The 19,729-nt window shown below is 46.6% G+C and overlaps 1 protein-coding gene across 2 annotated transcripts in view; it reads left to right on the top strand.

Moving 5' to 3' along the window:
• Positions 1-3,808: 3,808 nt before the first annotated feature.
• Positions 3,809-19,729, top strand: part of SOGA3 (SOGA family member 3) — an 86,171-nt gene continuing 70,250 nt past the window's right edge. For both annotated transcript variants that reach the window (XM_029594537.1, XM_029594536.1), the window contains exons 1-3: positions 3,809-3,879; positions 17,539-18,465; positions 18,935-19,159. In XM_029594537.1, coding sequence (XP_029450397.1) covers positions 17,617-18,465; positions 18,935-19,159 — 1,074 coding nt within the window. In that variant the 5' untranslated portion in view covers positions 3,809-3,879; positions 17,539-17,616. The remainder of the gene's footprint in view (positions 3,880-17,538; positions 18,466-18,934; positions 19,160-19,729) is intronic.

The raw sequence follows: 19,729 nt of genomic DNA, 5'->3' as shown, positions 1-19,729 counted from the left end.
GCAGTTCCCACAGATTTCCTCGCCGCTGCACAGATTTCCTCCCTCGTTGCCCTTCTTCGCACCGTTGCATTGCCTCGCAATTTCCTCCCGCACTGGAAAAGGATAAAAAAAAACCAGAAGCATGCCGCGCACGGACAGCGGCCAATCCAGGACAGCGAAGTCAGGTGGCGCATGGAGAGTGGCGGCATCGCATCGCAGCACGGTACTGGCGGCTCGAGTTTAGCAAGCTGTACCGTGCTTAAAACTAAAACCACAATCAAAAATAGAGAGGGGGGGAAGGGGGAAAGAGAAGGAGGAAAGAGAAGGGGGAAAAGAAAGGAGGAGAAGAGGGAGAGAGAGAAGGGAGGGGAACAGGGGGAGGGGGAGGGAGAAAGAGAGGGGAAAGAGAGAAAGAAGGGGGAAAAAGAGAGGAGGAGAAGAGGGAGAGAGAGAGAAGGGAGGGGAACAGAGGGGAGGAGGAAGGGGAACAGAGGGGAAGGGAGAAAGAGAGAAAGAAGGGGGAGGGGGAAGAGAGGTGCTAAAGAAGAGACCCAGGCCCTGGCCCTGAGACTGTATGTTTGAACCCTCTTGTGTTTGTTGTGAGTCAGTGGGTAGGTGTCTACCTGGGAGTCTGTATGTGTGTGTGTGGGGGGGGGGGAGTGTGTGTGTGTTTGTGTGAGAGACAGATGTATGTTGGGAGACAGAACATGTGTGTTACATGTGTGTTACAGTGAGAGAAAGCATATGTCTGTCTGATATCATGTAAGAGAGACAGTGAGCAAGTTGGCGATTCATCCCAAGTCTCCCATTCGGCAGTGCATGATGCAACCATTAGAGAAGCCACTTCCACGCCACAAAGGTGGAGGTGCAGAATTTTGCAGAATTCAGAAAATGTGTGCGCAGAATTTTCAATTTTTTTTTGTTGCAGAATTTTCAATTTTTTTTGCGCATGTTTTTGCTCCATATTCTAGAACCAGTAATATAGCTGGGTTTGTAAAAGTCTGAACAAGGTTCTAGAAGACAAATTCATTAACTCCTATTAGCCAGGTAGGCTTGGTGAATGCCAGCTCTTAGCCTCTTACTGCCAAGAGCTGGGAGTGAACAAGAGGAAATGAATTTCCCCATTAGGATCTATTGGGTACTTCTTGCAGGAGACCTTGATTGGCCACTGTCAGAGACAGGATTCTGGATTCAATGGATTATTGTCTGACCCAGTACTGCAGCATTCCTTAGGCTCTTAAAATGAAAGGCTCTCAGTAACTCAGCAAGCCCAGGTACAGAATGAGACCTAGCTAAGGATCAATATCATCTTTAAGGTTCATAGAGGGCCAACATGGCCCTTGATCTCAAGCACTATCTGCAAACTATCTGTGTTTCAAGGAGTATCAATAGGGTCTCCCTGGGACAAGAAGATGTACTACTTGCATGGCCGCCTGAGGCTTTGAGTCTGGTCAAAACTCTCCTAAGTCTCCTCCATCTTTCCTCCTTCAACTTCTCTACTTTCCACTCCTCCTCTCTCAAAGATTCATTTTTGCTTATCCAATTTGTTACACCTTTATTTACTTAAACTGTTGCTTATTAAGTGCTGTATCCCACACATAGGCCGATGCAATACAGTGCATTCAACTGAGCGCACAATTTTATCGGTGCTTGGACACACGTTTTGGACATGCATCCAAAAAACCCTCATTCAATAAGGAGATTAGTGCATCCCAAACAAGCACGAAGCTAATAGCACTCATGACATGGAAATTCATGTTGTTGAGGCTATTAGCTATTATCCCCAATGCAAAAAAAGATAAATAACTTGCACCTGACCAGCACATTGGTTTTAAAGGGTCGGGGTGGGTTTAGGGGTTGTTTTGGTGTGCCGGTTTTCCCGCCCTCCCCCAAATGATTCCCGTGCCCTATTTAACGATACAATACAAATGCCCCTGACGATAAATCGGGGGCATTTGTATTGTATCGTGCACTCTAACGATTTAGGACGATTTTAAAATTATCTGACGATAATTTTAATCGTTCAAAAACGATTCACATCCCTACTAGGGACACAAACTTTTCCCTAGTGCCTCCTTTCTACTGCGGCAGCCCACTTAAATATTAAATCAGGTGCTCCGGAGAGGTGGATCAGCGCGCGTTAAGAGAGATATTGCATTGGCCTGTTAGTGTTTACCTGTTTTTTAAGGTGTTACACTTTTATTTACTTAAGCTGTTGTTTATTAAGTGCATCCCATTTAGTGTTGCCGGTCTATTATGTTATTGTACTTCTATTCAGTTTATTTATATTACTTGTTGCACCTTTTTACTTAGCTGCTATGCTCTGCCTTGGTTGAAAAATTATTCAGAAAAGCAGGTAATAAATCCCAGTAAATAAACACACTCTTGTATGCCATCTTGCCAGCAAATTGCTGGCTGTGAATAGTCCATTTTTGTAAGGGTAGCAAGCATGCTGGCTGTTAGGAGCTGCAGTTGGCTCAACTAGGTCAGTTTTAACCCACAAGCTGGCAAGAGAAATATTGTGCTGACGCTTTAACATCACCTCTAGGGCTTGTTTTTAACACTACATACCATAAGAAGATATGAGAAGCATACTGTACACCATCATTTAACACCCTGTAAGTGTACATACATACTTTCCATCTATTTAACAACTTAGCCACTCTGCAGACCCAGTGCATGCAGGAACATCAGCTGGGGATGTGCAAGCCAATAAAAAGTCTATGTGTACATTACCTTATTGAAAATGTATCAAAAAAAAAGTGCATGAAAGGTGTCTTAGGCTTAGTAAATGGGCCCAAAATCAGCCGAGTAAATCCGAGGCAAAAAATGTAAAGATCCATATTTAGATTTTCAGCAGGGGAGTGGAGGACATTCTCCCATTCCTGATTTGTGCACAGAACAGGGGGTGACCTTTATTACTCTAAAAGTGGATTTATAAGGGGGACAATTGTTAGAACCGCCCATATGGGCACAGAGTCCACAGTTATTTTCCCCACGGGCTTTGTACCAGTGCTCACCGGAGAAAGGATGAGCTACCGTACTTTCCCTTTGAAAACTGCTTTGGGGGAAAATGACCCTCAGCGATTTGCTCTTTCAATGGATCTTATCAGAGGGAAAGCAGCGCGTGGCGTTTTACCTGCATTGAGGGTGGGCAGTTTTCCAGGACCCAATCTCCCAGCAGGATGTTTTTTATGTGATATTTGATTTCTCATTGTATTTTAAGTTATGCGCTTTCGTAAACTGCCCTAGATGTGTCTTCGATACCGGAGGTGGTCTGTTTATTTTTTTTTTTAATGCATAAATTGGCACACCCAGGCAAATAGCTATCGAAAACTGCTCTCCTTATCGCATGATGGTAGCGATGCTACGAAGCGTACAACAAAGGACCAATCCTTTTTGCTAAAAAGGTAAGTTTATACTTCCTTTAGAATAAAGGCATTTTAAATAAATCAGCGCGCACTGAATTTAAGAATACCCCCCCCCCCCCCCCAAAAAAAATTATCCTCCTGCCGATGAGGAATTACGATGAAATCGATTTAGAGGAAGGTGGAAGTGTGAGTCCTGGCCGGGACAATGAGAGTGGATCCCCGTCAGCGCTGCCTTTCCTTCCCCATCAAGAGCAACCCTAACATGGCCTCCTCCTGAAGGGCGTGGTTTTTGTCCTTTGATCTCCTCTCTCTCGCTCTATAAATATAAATATATATTTGTTTTGTTTCGTGCTGCTTTCCTTCTCCCGGCCGTTCTCTGCTTCTCCCCTCCCCTCCCCCCTCCTGCAGAGCACAATGAGCTCAGCTCATGAATATTGCAGCGCGCCCGGGAGAGGGGGCCGGCAGTGCTCGCTGGTACCCGGCGTGGCGGCGGCAGCAGCAGCCCAGCCAGCCGGCAGCAGACAAAAGGGTGAGTAGCCATGCTCTTGTCTTTCCTTCTCTTCTTCACAGCGGAACGGGCCATTCACAAAAACAGGCGCACGCAGCAAACTTAACAAATCCTAACCATGAAAGGGGGGAAACAACCCTCGATTGTACGGTAAAGTTTCGCGGGACATAGGCAAGCAAAAAATAATAATAAAATAGGAGGCACGCTGGTATATGCCAGGAGAGGAAATAACTAGGATGCCGGGTACCTTGATGGCTGCTGCCTCGGGACGGAGAGGGCAGATCGTTTTTGAAAGTGACCCAAAAGAAGTTGCAGTTATGCCTAGAAATGCGGAATCGGTGTGGCTGGCGCTCTCTCTCTGCTCGAGCAAAGCGGAGCCGCAGAGGTCTGGGCCTGCTTTTTTTTTTTTTATCCTTGCCGGATCCCGGGGTGGGGGCGCACGCAGCACCGCTCCGTCCCCCCCGGACTCTTACAGGGCGTGGGTTTCCCCGATTGTTACCCCGAAAGCGCCTGCATCTGCCGGATCCGACTGTGCCCTTGACAGGAGCTGCTGATTTCAGTATTCATTGCTTGGCATAGGATGCGGAGCTTTTTTGACGGGGGGGGGGGGGGGGGGCGATTTTGCGGTTACAGAAGCAGGCAGGGGCTGAGAGTTGTGAAGGAGAAAGGGTTTTCTCATGAATGAAAATGTACTTATTCCGGAAGTTGTATAGTAAAAGTACCAAAGCTGGTGACAGTAATTGATTAGTCAAATCCGGGTTTTGTTTTTTTTTGTTTTTTTGTTTTGTACATGTTGTGAGCATTGCGAATATTTCTTGGTTTCAGTACTTTGTTCAAATCCTAGTAAGTGTAACCATTTATAATAGCCAAATGAATGTAAAGGCAGATTATAATGAGATCTACCGGTTAGTCAAACTGGGAAAACATTGCAGCACTCTTACCTTGGCAAATTTGGTTTGGATGGGGGGGGGGGGGGCAGGAGTGGGGTATTTTTAATTTTTCAATATGGCTGGCCGGTTAGTCTTGGTTGATCGATTGTCTTTGCAATCTTCAGTGGGCCCCTGTCCAAATGATGCCCTGCCCTGAGTCGATGACTGTGGAAATCCAGGCGCCTGCTTTACAAAGCCGCTTGGCCTGCAAGAATCCTCAGGATCCTTTAAGTTTGCACAAATTCAATAACTATCGGTGTCCTGTCAGTGTGGAAAGCAGTAGGGTCAAAATGCACATTGGGGTTCTGACCTAAACAACGTGGTTTTTCCGTGCCCCTGAAAGCCAACTGCTCTGAAAGAGAAGGCCGAGGACCTCTTCCTGTTTTACAGTTAAAATCAAGGCATCTCTTGACAAGCAAAGGGTGAAGATTCATTCTGAACCTCCTCATTACAATTTCCTTCATTTTTCAACCAATTTTAAAATGTCAACATTAGTGGAAAAGGCAGCAGGTCTGCCGTGTCCCCATTGAAGAGGTGGGGTTGTATTGGGTTGATGTACAGGCCGCTTTCTCTTTCTATACCTTTTCTATGTGATTTCTCTGTAAGATTATTTACCATGCGCTTTTCTGACTTCTCACACCCCACATTATTTCCCCAAAACATTTTCCTCTTGGCAGAGAATGAGGGAAAACCCCCCAAAAACCAGGATCCCTGGTTGGCTGCCCTTCTAACACATAAAATATGTACCATGAAAGGCCCTAAGGACATAATCAATTTGTGAAAGAGGCACAAGAACATGGCATATGCTATCAGACTGAGCACTGGAGGATGAGCTTGAGAGTAACTTTATAAAATCCATGGTGTATGGGAAAGAATAACAGAGAAAGAGGGGGGTACATCATGGCACAGGAAATTATGACCCAACTTCATTGGATGGGCCCCATGGAAGAAACCTCCGGAGTCACGCAAAACCGAGGGGAAGGGCAACACTCTCACTGTGAGAAAGGGAGGGTAAATTACAGAAGGTCGGTATGACAGAGTAGGGTGTTCGGCTGGTTGATTGTGGGCTAAAATACACAATGCCCTGGATAGGTGGTTGTGGTCTGGAGGGTGACCTGAACAGCAGGACACGAGGTTCCGGGGGATCAGCATGCTCCCCAAAGATGAGCAGAAGTTAATTCGCACTGCACAGCTTCCTCTTAAAATTGCATTTATTTTTCGCATTATGAAATCTTAATTTTAAACACATTTTTCTTTTCTTGAGGATTAAATATACTTCCTAAAGGATATACACGTAGAGACTGAAATGGGCAATGGTAATGTCAGGTGATATTCTATCATTCCATATATTTTGGAAACTTCACTTGAAAACCTAACTAATTTTCAAGTGCCTCTCCCTAAGCTTTCCAATTTATCCTGCTTTTTTTCTCAATAGATTTTCATCTGTTAGCATCAAAGATATGGGGGGGGGGGGGGGGGGGGGGAAACCTTCTCCTCCCCAAGCCTCTCTAGGAAATCAAAGTGTATCTTCCCACTAATAGGATCAGTTCCTTTATTTCAAATCCCTGTGCACCAGGCTGAAATATTCAGCTAGAATTGTGAACATTTTCTCCATTCCCATCCGATTCTGCCACCGTATTTCATTTCTCTAAGTTAATTTCTCTGCTTTTTAAAGAATCTCAAGTGCAGTAATTTTGTGAATTACTGTTACTTTCAAGAGAAGACCTGATCTACTAAGTTATAAATATCTTGTGCAACCCGGGGGAGGGAAGGTTAGCCCTAAGGTAGTAAACTGGATTAGAAACTGGTTGAATGACAGACAACAGAAGGTAATGGTAAGTTCACTCAGCATTCACTCTGAGAAGAGAAGGGTCATAAGTGGAGTGCCTCAGGGATTGGTCCTGGGGCCAGTTCTATTCAATGTTTTTGTGAGTGGTATTGCAGAGGAATTTGAGGAAAAATTTGCCTTTTTGTGGGATGACACTAGGAACTGCAACAGAATAGACACCCGTGAGTGAGTAGACAGAATGAGAAGTTTTCTAACAAAAAGGCCGATACAGTACGGTGCGCTTAGCCGAGCGCACCGTTTAACACCCATTTGGGTGCGCGTTTTCAACGCGCTTCTATTACCCCTTATACTGTAAGGGGTAATAGCACCTCGAAAACGCGTGGTCAACTCCCCGAAAACTTAATAGCGCTCATCACATGCAAATGCATGTTGATGAGCCTATTAGTCAGTCACCCGGGATACTGAAAGTAAAATGTCACACATTTTACTCTCAGAAATTAACGCCTGCCCAAAGGCAAGCGTTAAGTTTGAAATAACCAGGAGAAGTGTACAGAAAAGCAGAAAAAACTGCTTTTCTGTACACCCTCCGACTTAATATCATAGCGGTATTAAGTTGGAGGAACCAAAAATTTAAAAAAAACAAACCCACCGGTGAGTGGGTTAGAAAGACGGACGTCCAATTTTGCTGGTGTCTGTTTCCTAACCCGTTGCTGTCAGTGGGTTCGAAAACTGACACCATTAAAATTGAGCATCAGTTGTCGGACCCGCTGATAGTTGCCTCTACCGCTAATAGTCACTATGGACGCGCTATTGTCCCTAGCATCTCCTTATTAGCGCAACCCTTACTTTGAATACAGAATCGCGTGCCCAGGAGAGGTGCCTGGGTGCGTGTCGGGAGAGCCGGTGCTCAACATAGATCACCGGCTCTCCCGCACTTTTTACTGAATCGGCCTGAAAGCTTGAGAAGTGGTTGAGTGCATGGCAGCTAAGATTCAGTGCAAAAAAAAAAAAGAGCAGAATCATACTTTTGGAGTGCAGAAATCCTAGAGATCAGTATGAAATGGGGGTGAGACAGTGATGTGCACCATCCGGGAAAGTGGACTCCGTGCGATCATCTGATTTTTAGATTATAAAACAATTTGATAAGGAAGTAGCCAGAGCCAAAGAGATGCTAGGGTGCATAGAGAGAGGCGTATAGTAGGGGGGGGGGGGGGGGGAAAGGAGCTGATAATTCCCCCATACATGTCATTGGTGTGACCTTGCCTAGAATTTTGTGTCCAGTTCTGGCAGTTGGACCTCTAAAATGATATACACAGAGTGGAAAGAGTCCAGAGAAAGACAACCAAAATGGTGTACGGTTTGCATGAAAAGCCATATTGTGACCAGAACTGGTCTTTTCCCAGCACAGCTTAGGGAGCTTTGTCCCTGGAAATGTTATCCCACTGCCAGCAAAGTGCTCCCATGCAATAAAAACAACAATGCAGTAACAAGTTTGTGTACCTTTACCCTTGTAACTATGAACAAAAAAAAAAACAAACCCCAAATCAGCTTCCAGAGCCCAAAAAGGAAAACAATATCCTTTTCTCACTGAGTCCTATTTGACTGGTAGCAGATACAATGTAGATGGCCAGTCTGACGCCGTTCTCTCAGTCCTAACTCCGAGATCTTGGCAGTGCTGTTGTCCTTCTCTCCTCTTTTCTTTGCCTTTTTCTCCTCAGCTATTTCACAACTTTCAGAAAAAGTAGTTTTGCTGTTTTCAGACTATGCAGATAGCTTTTACTTGCAGACTTTATGACAGATTTCAAAGGGAATGCATTTCCCATTGATAACCGAATCAGAAAACGTGCCCGCACAGACCTGCAGCTGCTGTTTGTGCAAGCAGTTTTTCTGGCAGATTTTATACATATAAAAAGTTGTACATAAATCTGGACTCTACCTCCAGAACAACCCCCTCCCCGCTAAGTGGATACATCTACTCTCCTAATCAATGCACATAAACCTATGTACACATTGAGTGGGCAGTTTTCAAAGGGGTTTGAAAATTGCCCGCATTATGATTGGCTGTATGCTAATTACTGATTACTTCTATTTTTCCTGTTGCTATAGGTGATGCTACCTAAAGTTTATTTGCAATTATGTTATTATATTTTGTTATAAACATGTTTTGTTTGGTTTTTTTTTTTTTTTTTGCTAGACTAGGTGAAGGCTGATACATTTAGCTATGCTCGATACCTTGTATCTGCATTTGTACTTTGGTTATATGCTTCGTTACGTTTGATTCAGGAAGGCCTTCATCATTCCTGACGTAAGAGAATATAAGATACATTACAGTTGCACCCTTCTGATCAGTTTGTGCCAGTTAGAGCCCATCTGCCACCAGCCCTAATGCTTTATTTTTGTGTTCAAGGCCACAGGCCTTTTCTTCCTTTGTACTTCTTGCTTAGGATATTCTTATAGTAATGTAGAAACTCATTATGCTTTGCAGAGGATTCTGGGAGTTTCAGGACTTCCTAACAGAGGCTTTTGGGGGTTCAGGATTGTTCCAGGTTAAGGAATTAAGGATATATATATATATATATATATATATATATATATATATATATATATATATATATTATTATTATTATGTGTATATTTAAATTGTTGTAAGATGATTAGAGCAATCCTTATGGATTGATTAGGTGGGGTATAAATGTTAATAGAACATTGAACATACATATGCCCTAGAGGACAAGAGAGGTAGGGGTATCATAGATGCACTGAAATATCTGAAAAGTTTTAATGCATAAGAAGAAAACCTTTTTCAGAGGAAAAGAATGCTGTAGAACAGAGATAGACTCAGGAGCAACATCAGACAATACTTCTTCATAGAAAGGGTGGCAGATGCATGGAATGGTTTCCCAGTGGCGTTAGTGGAGAACTAAACGGTAAAAGAATTCAAGAAAGCCTGGCGTAAGCCCAGAGGATACCTGGATGTGAAAAACTGAAGGCAAAGCTGGAGATCAGCTTGGACAACTGCACGGCAGTCTTTATCTGCCGTCACATTCTGTGTTTCCATGGTTCTATGGAATAGGAAAGTGCCATGTAGGAGAAGTCTTTACTTCAAATCCTGTTCCCTACACTGACTCCCTCTATGATCTTAGGGAAATCACTTTATCTGCTTGCGCTTCACTGTACTAGACTGTAAGTGGATGTTAATAACATTTTCATTTCTCCACTTCCTGCCTTTGAAAGCTTCTGTACACAGTGGGCACCAAAATTAGTATTCAGACCTTCTATGTCAGAGGTGGCTGTATGTATGTACTGAAATATTAGAATTATAACTAAGCACGCTAGCGTCCTCCTTGGATAAATGAAAAATATTAGTGTTCTGAAATTATGTAGCCAAATCTGTGCAAAAGAGACAAAGGTGGAGAGGGATATGAAGCTGGGTCAAATCTACTTTAAAAAAAAAAAATGAAGAAAGCAAAACTGATTAAAAAGTCCTAAAAGCACAGAACTAACATTAGATACATGCTGCTGTGACTTTTAAATGCACCTGTTTTGCTGTTGCAGGTTTATTTTAGCATGAGCCAGTTTGCTAATACCAATATCCCCAGCCTACCATGATCCCACAGCCAGGGCATGAGTCACATAATTGTGCCATCACCATGGAATTGCTGGGTCACCCTCAACATCATGGGACCCAGAAGCCGGGGTGGGCAGGTGCAACTCTCTGCCCTGCTACTTCAGTTGCTGATGCCCCTTCTCATCTATTTCCCCCCTCCAGTCTCCTCACCTCTTGCCACCCTTCTGGGCTGATCCTTCCTGCAATATGGAGGTGCATCAGACCGCTTCCTCCTCCTGCAGCTGCTGGAGCGCGACTCATTCTGGGCTACAGTGCAGAGGCATTGCTAGGTACTTAAAAGGTCTGGGGCTCAGGCCCCTTCCCACCTCAAGATTCTGATAATTAAACTCAACAATCAAGATTACCCTCTGTCCTCCAGAACAATCCTATAAAATCACAGGCAACAAGCGGGCCTGGACTTCCCACTAAGCACTATGGGCAAGTGCCAAGAGGCACCGAACAAGGGGCACTTCCTTCTTTGTCCTGGCAGCACTTTATGGAGCAGTGGCATCCCAACAGCGCATCAGTACACTGCCCCCCTTAAAGATGAAGGGCTGATGGCATTAAGACTATAAAATTCAGTTGGTGCCAGCCCAACCCAGCCTTGCTTATCTGGAGAGAGGGACCAATGCATGCCAGTTCTCTATCCCTATTGCCCGGTTCTGGCATCTTTGGTAGGGAGAAAATCTCTCTCTCACACACACACACACACACACACACCACTCCCATTCCTACAGGTGCCATGAAGGTAAATCCAGCCCTGGACATGAGTGTAATTGATATCCTCTTAGCCTTGTAAAGTGCACCAACCACACAGGCAAGCAGGCCAGATCAGCTCAGGGAATGCACCATACTGATTGGCTCTTACATAATCAATGATGTGCTGCCAGTTTCCCATCTAAGGGTTCCCATCAGCTTTGTTTCATCTGGTGAAGAACTTGTTTTCACAAAATCGTTTAACCCATCACCACATCTCTCACTAGAGTTGCCATAGAACATACAAATGTAGCCCAGGTCCCAATTCTGGTCCATATTCCACTAATATTTATTTACACCCCTAACCTCTACCTAAACTATGTTCAACCTCTACCCATAGAAGATAATGGACATTGTTGATTTCAGTGGTAGATGTAGTCTGTTGGGAGTGTAGATACTGGCTCAAGATGTTTATTGTTTTAGTGTTTGGTTTTATGTTTTATATTATTTTTATAATGCTGTAAACTGCTCTGGTCAGATTTATGTTTGTCCGGTATATTAAAGTCTATAAAATAAATTAAAAAATAAATATCTGTATTTTTCAGCCTTAGTAATATAATAGAGTGACATCTACTGATATAAAAGGTGAGATTTGCATTGAGATCAGGCTCTTTCCTGCTGTACTATTTTTTGCCTGGGTTTTTTTTTTTTCCATCAAAGTTGGAGTCTGCTTGTTATGTGGGGTGTTTTTGGTCCCTAATACAGAGATCAGTGGAGGCCACATATCCTTTTCCATGGAAGAAGTGCATTATTTACTATACTTCTAGGCTTAAAGCCTAGCTTCTTTTTGGGAAGAAACCCATAGGAGGAATTATGGGGACACCAGCAAAGAAAGCAGCCTGCCTTGCAAGTCTCATCTTTTATCTCAGCCTCAGAACTGAGTGACTGATTTTCCCAGATGAACTGTGTTGGATTGTCAGGAATGAATTCCCTATACCGAGGAGCTTGTTGTGCTGCTAACGGGTTTTATTTTGCCACTGACTGTCTAATTTTTTTTCTGTGAAAGCCTGTGTGTCTGCTCCAATGATTCATGTTTAATAAATGTGGCATTATTGGAACCACCAGTTCAAATTGTAGATTGAATCCTTATCCCAGAGTTTGGGTTGATCAAAGATGGGAAATACCTGTGAATGCCCTATCTAGTATGGAAGTTATTTCAAGACATAGAGAGGAAATGGTTTCCCTGATCAGTAAGATCACCAAGGGATACCCTTGTAGCCTGGTACACTACACTGTCTGCTCAACCAAGCTGGTGAACTCACAGACCAGTGCCAGGACTGGAACCCCTTAGCATCTGGTTTTATTTTATGTACCCTAGTAGGGGTTACGCAAAAAAAAAAAAAAAAATTATACAGAAAATTGCATTCCAATCACTGGATTCTTGACAGTTTATAAAATGTTTACTGGATCAGAGTTATAATTATCTAAAAGTATTGTACATGAACCTTTCAAACCACATATGTCCCTTCTTTAGATGTCACATCAGAGACATTATTCCCATCTTTAGACAAGACTTATGTGGTTTTGATAGCTGATATGCAACATTTTTTGGATATCACTTACATTGCTCCAATAAAAACTATATTACTTCAAATCCATATACAAAACAATCTTAATTGAATATAGAAGAGACCCTCATACATGGATCTGACCCCTTGCACTATCCATGCCTATTGTGTCTGCATCCCCTCTATAATGATTGGACTTCTTTTTAAAGTTTTTATCATGTATATCAAGGTTGTTTTGATCTTTCTTCAAAAAAAAAAAAAAAAGTCACCCAAACAGGCCTGAAGTTAGGCCTAGGCAATGTAGGCAACTGCCTCCAGTGCCAAGTATTTATAGACGCCGGAGTGTCGCCACGGCTGCCTAATCCTAAATCCAAATCTTCTGCCACGCCGCCGTTTCCCTTGTACGGCTGCACGGGCTCCAGTTGGTGCAAAGAAGATACAAATCAGCGCAAGGTTTCAGCGGCCCTCTCTTGCTGATGGACCCTGCGGCGCTCCCACCCTCCCACTCAGGTTTCCCTGGTAACAGGAAGCCCATGAGGAAGGAGGGGGCGGAGCACCGCCGGGTCCATCAGCTGCTGAGACCCTGCACTGTTTTTTGTTCCTCTTCTGCTGCTGCTCCTACTGCAGCCCAAACTTCAAGGTGAGAAGGGGAAAGAGGGAAGGAGAGGAGCCCTGAGAAGAAGAGGATTTGAGCAGGAGGAATTGTACCCTCCACCGCCTCCATCTTCCCCCTCCCCCACAAGAAGGGGGGAGGATAACTCTCCTGTTTCCTATGGGTGACTTCCCCTTTAATCCAGCTCATCTGAGATTGTTTTGTATATGGATTCGAAGGGGGTATAGGTAGGATTTTTTTGCTACATAATCTTCTCCTAGGGCTTTCCTTGGGGGGGGGGGGGGGGGAGGGAAAATAGGGGATATTTCCTGGGTTTTTCTTGGGGAGCAGGGGCTTGCACAGCCAAAGTAGCCACATCCCGATGCTATAATTTCAGCATTCCCCACTGCAGTTGATTTGCCCTGGGCCCAGCACCCTCCTAAAGTCAGCCCTGCCCTCATCCTCAACCACTCCCACTCAACCATTTTATTTCACTCATCTCACATTCTCCTCTCTCCTCCAGCCTGACTCCCTCACCCCATCGTCCCTCCTCTGGCTCCCTCAACCCCAATCATCCCCTTTCATGTCTCTCCATCACACTCTCTCTAATTTGCTCTCTAATCCCCAGTAATCTCCTTGCATGCTGTCCCCTTTCACCCCAATACCCACTCTGGCTTGCTCTCATATATTCTCCCACATCACCACTTCTGGTTCTCTTGCACCTGCTCCCCATCACTTCTCTGTGTCTCTCAAACCCTTCCCCCATTCAAGTCACCAAATCACTATCCCTGGCTCTCTCTCACCTCTCCTTCCCACTTCACTATCTCTGTCTCTCTGTTCCTCACCCTCCCACCTTCATCTCTGTCATCTTCCCTTCCTCTTCATCACATCTGGCTGTTTCTCTCTCTCTCTTTCACCCCTCCTTCCTGCTTCACCACCTCTGCTTCTCTTTTACCCACTCTCCCCACTTTCACTATTTCGCTATGTCATCCTCCCTCACACTTCACCTCCTCTGACTTTTTCCTCATTCAAACACTGTCCATTACCACTTCTGCTCCACCCCTGCCCTGACACCATTTCTGGTTGCCTTTATTCCCATTCCCATCACCATCTCTGGCTTCCTTTCTCATATGCCCTCCCCTCCAGATTTCTTGTACAGCCACCACCCACAGCTCTCTCAGACCTCCTCTACCTCTCACTCTAGCTCTGTCATGCTCCCTTCTCTCCCCCTAACTCTTTCACACATAACCTCCTGCCCAAATGGTTTTCATTCAATGCCATATCCTCAATCTCTCTTTCTTCCTCTGTCCTGGGTGTTCCCCCCATCCTAGCCCCGGGTCTCCTCCCACCTGCTGCAGAACATCTGGCAGTGTGGACTTTGGGGAGGAAAAAGTTGCCCAACAAGCCAGTTTGCCTTGCTGGCATCAGGGAGACAGGGAGGGAAATCATATTCACCCTTCCTCATTTTGCAACCCAGAGCAATCACTTCCTCCTTGTACTACCCCTACTATTTAACCCCCTCCTCAACTCCCCATTCACCCCCTTTCACATAACTCTTTCTCCAAAGCATTCACCCCCTCCTCCACTGCCCCGCTTTTCCAAGAATTCACGACTCCTCATTACCTCCTCCAAAATGTACCTTCCTTCACACTGCCCTCCCAAACATTCATCTACTCTCTCACCACTAGCATTCATCCTTCTCTCCTCATGTGACTTTCAGCATTCATCACCTTTCCATCTCCAAAAATCATTGCCATTTGACTGCAGCTCCAGGTATTTCCCTCCTCACCTTTGCTGACAGCTGAGTCCCAAGTCCTGGGAACACAAAAGAGAGGGAGTGAAGTTGGACCAAATACAGCAGAACAGAGAAAACCACTTTACTCCGGGGAGCAGAGTAGCTCTTCTCTGCTCTGCTGTGTCAGCATCAGCCTTGCTCTCTCCCCTCCTGTCTTCCAGTGCTGCTGGTTACCGCAGGGACAGGAGGGGAGGGACTGGAGCAGGGAGCAGAGGCCTTGCTCTGCAGTGTGCAGTGTTCATTCATTTTTTAATTAAATTATAAACACAATACAAAAAAACCCCCTTTATTATTTCATTGGAAAGCGAAACAAAAATGTGGGTGTGGTTTTTTTTTTTTCATTTCTATTGTTTTGGAAACAAAAAAATCCCCAGCCTCAAAGATAATTGAAAGATTCCAACATACCCCCTCTCCCATTCCAGCCCTCGGATATCTATCCCCCACCATTTTCAAAATGGTGCCGACTGGTCGTGAGGCCAGCACCATTTTGTTGTATGGCTGTACAGCATATTGGCAGAGACCTCAAGACCGGCCAGCACCATTTAAAAAATGAATTTGGTGAGGAAATAGCAAATGAGCATAACTTTGAGCCCATTTCAATTACTGGAATGTGACCAGTGGAGTAAGTGGCATCCAGGGAGAGTGGAGGATAGGGAAAGGCCTATGGTGAGTTAATTTTTAAATGTCAATGCTCTTGTTTTTCTGGTGGAGAGCCCATCCTTTTTTTTTTCTTTTGTTCTTTTTGCTGTGGTGTGTTTATTTTGTTTCTAATCAAAGAAATGAAGCAAAAATAAGCATCAAACAAAATGAAAAATGAATTAAAAAAACTAAAAATGAACATTTTTGTCATGCAACTCTCTCAAACCATCATCTATACCCACAACTCTCTCAAACCTCCTCTAACCCTCCTCCTCGCTGTGTCAAGCTCCCTCCACTTCTCCCACACTCTTTCACACATAATCTCCTTCCCATATGGTTCTCATTCAACCTCTCTATCCTGACTCTCTCTTTCTCCTTCTATCTGGGCATTACCCCCATCCTAGCCCCGATCTTCTCCCACCTGCTGCAGAACATCTGGCAGTGTGGACCTTGGGGAAGAAAAAGCATTCAGGCCCTGCAGGGCCAAATTAAGGCACACTTAGGCCACAGACTATGTCAGGTTTAAAAGGTCCCATAGCATTACCAAACAAATATAAAACAAAATGGAATATTTTTTATTTGTGTGTGTGTGTGTGTGTGTGTGTGTGTGTGTGTGTTTAGAGGTCCCTCGTAATCTGAAGCCTTAAATTGTATTTTAGGTAGCTTGTGTCTAGCTCTGGCATTGAGCGCCTCCCAATCTGTCCTTCCCAGTACTGCCTGTTGACAGGCGGGCAGGGACTGGAGCAGGAAGTAGAACAGATATTCTCTGCTGCACAGATCTTGGGCACTTTTCCAGTACAGTAGGGCCATGGGACATCTCGTTGAAACCATGAGTCTGAGCTCAGCAGCAAAGGGGAAGGACACAGTCTGATTGCAAGTTGGTCTGGCATAGTGCAACAAGAGGGATGACAGTGTATATTGATAGGAAGCAAGGGCTGGGTAGGTGAGTTGGGACTTAGTGAGTGTATGTGAAAGGGGATCAGAATGGAGATTGGTCCGGAGAGTTAGGAAGCTGGGGGCATGTTACAGAGGGTGACTGGGTGATGAAAGGGAGAGAACATATTAGAGGGAACAGAAGGGATCCGTGGGAAGGCAGGGGTTGAGGTATAGGTGAGGTATAGGTGAGAGCACCTGGATAATGAGTAAAGGGATCTGCTGGGTAGGGGGGGGGGGGGGTGAAAGGACCAGGATAAAAGGTCAAGCATTTTATAAAATAATTACCTGTATCTGTAGTTTAGGTGAGTTCTTTGAATGTCAGAAAAACTCAGCTGCCTTGATATTCTCTCTAGGGGTTTGATTAAAGCTAGTTCTGAATCAAGTGGAGGTATTTGGTACTTGGTACGGTTTGATTTGCCAAGCTACAACCGACTCTGTTCTGAGTCAACCTGACTGAACTCTTGTCATATTTTATCTGGATTGTGGAGCACAGAGGAGAAAAATTGAGCTGAACACTCAGATTGTGGTTAACTGCAACATTGCTATCACCGGTCATAAACTGAGTTGCCGACAGTTTTAATCCCAAGTAATTGACCTGCCCATCCATCATTTGGTGAACCAGGCAAATCTGACCCATTTTGCATTAAAATCCGTTTCAGCTCGCTTCAAAATATGAATCAAAGCAAATCAGGAAAATCCTAACTAGCCCGGAAAAAAAATGGGCTTTCAATCTAAACCCGCTGGCTTTGCTTCGAAAACAAAGCAAAATGTTGAAGAAGGGCAGTTTAATCTGACATGGCGTCTGAGCAGTCGGGATTGGTTTATTCTCGGGGAAAAACAAAACTGTGCATGAGATTTGTGGGTAAGATTGCCATTACAACCACAAGAGTCTCAGCATCCTTAATTATGCAACAGAAACATCACAGAGTTATTTAACATTATAGAAATGTGATCCTTATTAAGTCTATTATTATATTAACAGTTTGTCTATAGAAAAGGCTATTTAGAATTCCCCATAATGAGGGAAGTTGCTTAAACATAAGCCTTATTCAGTGAGTCTATGACTGAATTTTGTCCTATGTCTTCCCTTTTTTTTTTTTTTTTTTTTTGTCTCCCTCCCGATGCTTAGGGCGGAGGATGACCTTTCCGATGGAGACCGCCGGTGCTCAGCGTCCGTGCGCCCGTCCCTGCTCTAGAAGATAACAGCATGAGTCAGCCAGCCGGGGGCGCTGCAGCCGCAGCAGCCACCGCCGAGCCTCGCCTGCATCCGGAGGGGAGCTGCGGCAGCAGCAACAGCAGCAGCAGCAGCAACAACAGCAAAAAAGCAGGAGCTCCGTCCACGGCCAGAGCCCGGGAGAGCGCCGGCAGAGCGGCGGCCAGATCGCAGGCTGCCCCTAGAGGCAACGCCGGCGGCAGGCCGGGCGCGGCGGGCAGGAGCGGCCGGCAGCCGCCCGGGGCGGCGGGCAACAACAGCGGCGGCGGGGGCGAGAAGCAGCAGCTGCAGCAGCAGCAGCAGCAGCCGCCGCGGAGCGCGCCGGGAGCTGTCCAGGGCGGCTGTGGTGCTGAAGCCCGCGGCGCGCCCGCCCGGAGAGGCTGGGCGGGAGGAGAGCTGGAGGGGCCGCGCGAGCCCCCCGCCCCCGATCCCGCCGCCCCCGCCGCGGAGCCGCAGAGCCAGCCCAGCCCCGCCGCCGAGCCGCCGGCGGAGGGCGCGGCCGGAACCTGGAAAGGGAAAGGGAAGAGCGCGCAGAGAGGCGAGGCGGGGGGAGCCGCCGCCGCCTCCGCCTCCTCCTCTCCCTCCTCCTCCCCTTCGGCAGGGAAGAGCCCCCGGCGGGCGGCGGCGGCGGGCGGGTACTGGAAGGAAGGATGCCTGCAGTCTGAGCTGCTCCAGTTCCACCTGAAGAAGGCGAGCGGCATGCAGACGAAGGGCGGGGAGACGGAGCCCCCACCCCAGGCCGTGTGCATGGAGACGGAGGGGCCGCAGGACCCCCCGAGCCCGCAGGAGCAGCGGCTGCAGGGCGAGGTGGAGAGATTGCGCGATGAGAACGAAAGCCTGAAGGTAACAGCGGGAGGGGGATGGGGCGGTCACCATCCACAACCCGTGCTGGACGGGATCGCAAGCCAAAATCCGTTGCTTAGAGCCAGCGTGTGAGCAACATTGTGATCTTTCCCTGTTGCTGTGCATGGACCTGGAGATGAATGGGAAGAGGAGACAGGCAGAGCCGTACGTGAGCAGTGGGAGGATTAAAGGCCGCGGCGGGGGCGGGCGAGGGAGGCAGTGCTTCCTTATTTCTGCTGGGTTGTGCGAGCTCCTCGTTCTTGTTTTCTGTGCAGGTGGAAAAGGGGATTTGGGAACAGCTTGCTTTGGCGTTTCCAGCGGGCCGTTTAACCCCACAGTTCAGGGACCTGATCGCTGACTCGCAATTCCCTTTTATTCATGCTGCCGCGCTCTTATTGTTATATTATTGTGATGATGATTAATGTTAAGCCGCCCTTTCCATTCTTCGTCTCCGCCCGACTCGCTCCAGAGCGAAATCGAGGAGATGCGGACGGAGATGGACGAGATGAGGGACAGCTTCTTCGAGGAGGACGCCTGCCAGCTGCAGGAAATGCGCCACGAGCTGGAGAGAGCCAACAAGAACTGCCGGATCCTGCAGTACCGCCTCCGCAAGGCGGAGCGCAAGAGGCTGCGCTATGCACAGACGGGCGAGATCGACGGGGAGCTCCTGCGGAGCATGGAGCAGGACCTCAAGGTAATATGACTGGAGCTGGAAGGCCTTTCTCGGTTTCAATGAAAAGCAGACGAGCGCTGCGAAGTCCGAGATGAGGGCATGCCAAGGAAGCCTAAAGGCAGGGACACTTACGCTTGAGGGCTGGGAAATCCGGTTGTAATAAAAGAGTAAGCTTTCTGAAAATGATACGAAAAAATAATGGCGCATATAACTGGGTACCTGGTAGCCAGTGGCGTAGCCACGGGTGGGCCTGGGTGGGCAGGTGCCCACCCAACTTAGACCCAGGCCCACCCAACTAGCACCGGAACTGCAAGGCTGTCGCGGGATCCCATCCCCGCGACAGCGAACAAGAGAACCCTCGCCTCGCGCGCCATCACGGCACACGTGGGGAAGCGCTGCTGCGGCAGTATGGCCAACCGGTCTTCCTGTTCGGAGGGGGGGGGGGGGGCGCGGAAGCGCCGCGCGCAGCTTCCGCTTCCGCTTCCTCCCCCCAATGCAGGAAGATCAGCTGCCTCTCCTGCTGCCACCCGTTCTCCTGCTATCTTCGGACCAAACGGCCCGCCGAACTTCCTGTTTGGGGGAGCGGAAGCG

The sequence above is a fragment of the Rhinatrema bivittatum genome, chromosome 3, assembly GCF_901001135.1.
Source record: "Rhinatrema bivittatum chromosome 3, aRhiBiv1.1, whole genome shotgun sequence".
Lineage (NCBI taxonomy): Eukaryota > Metazoa > Chordata > Amphibia > Gymnophiona > Rhinatrematidae > Rhinatrema > Rhinatrema bivittatum.
The sequence above is the reverse complement of the archived record's forward strand: the minus strand, read 5'-3'. Positions and strand labels throughout refer to the sequence as shown.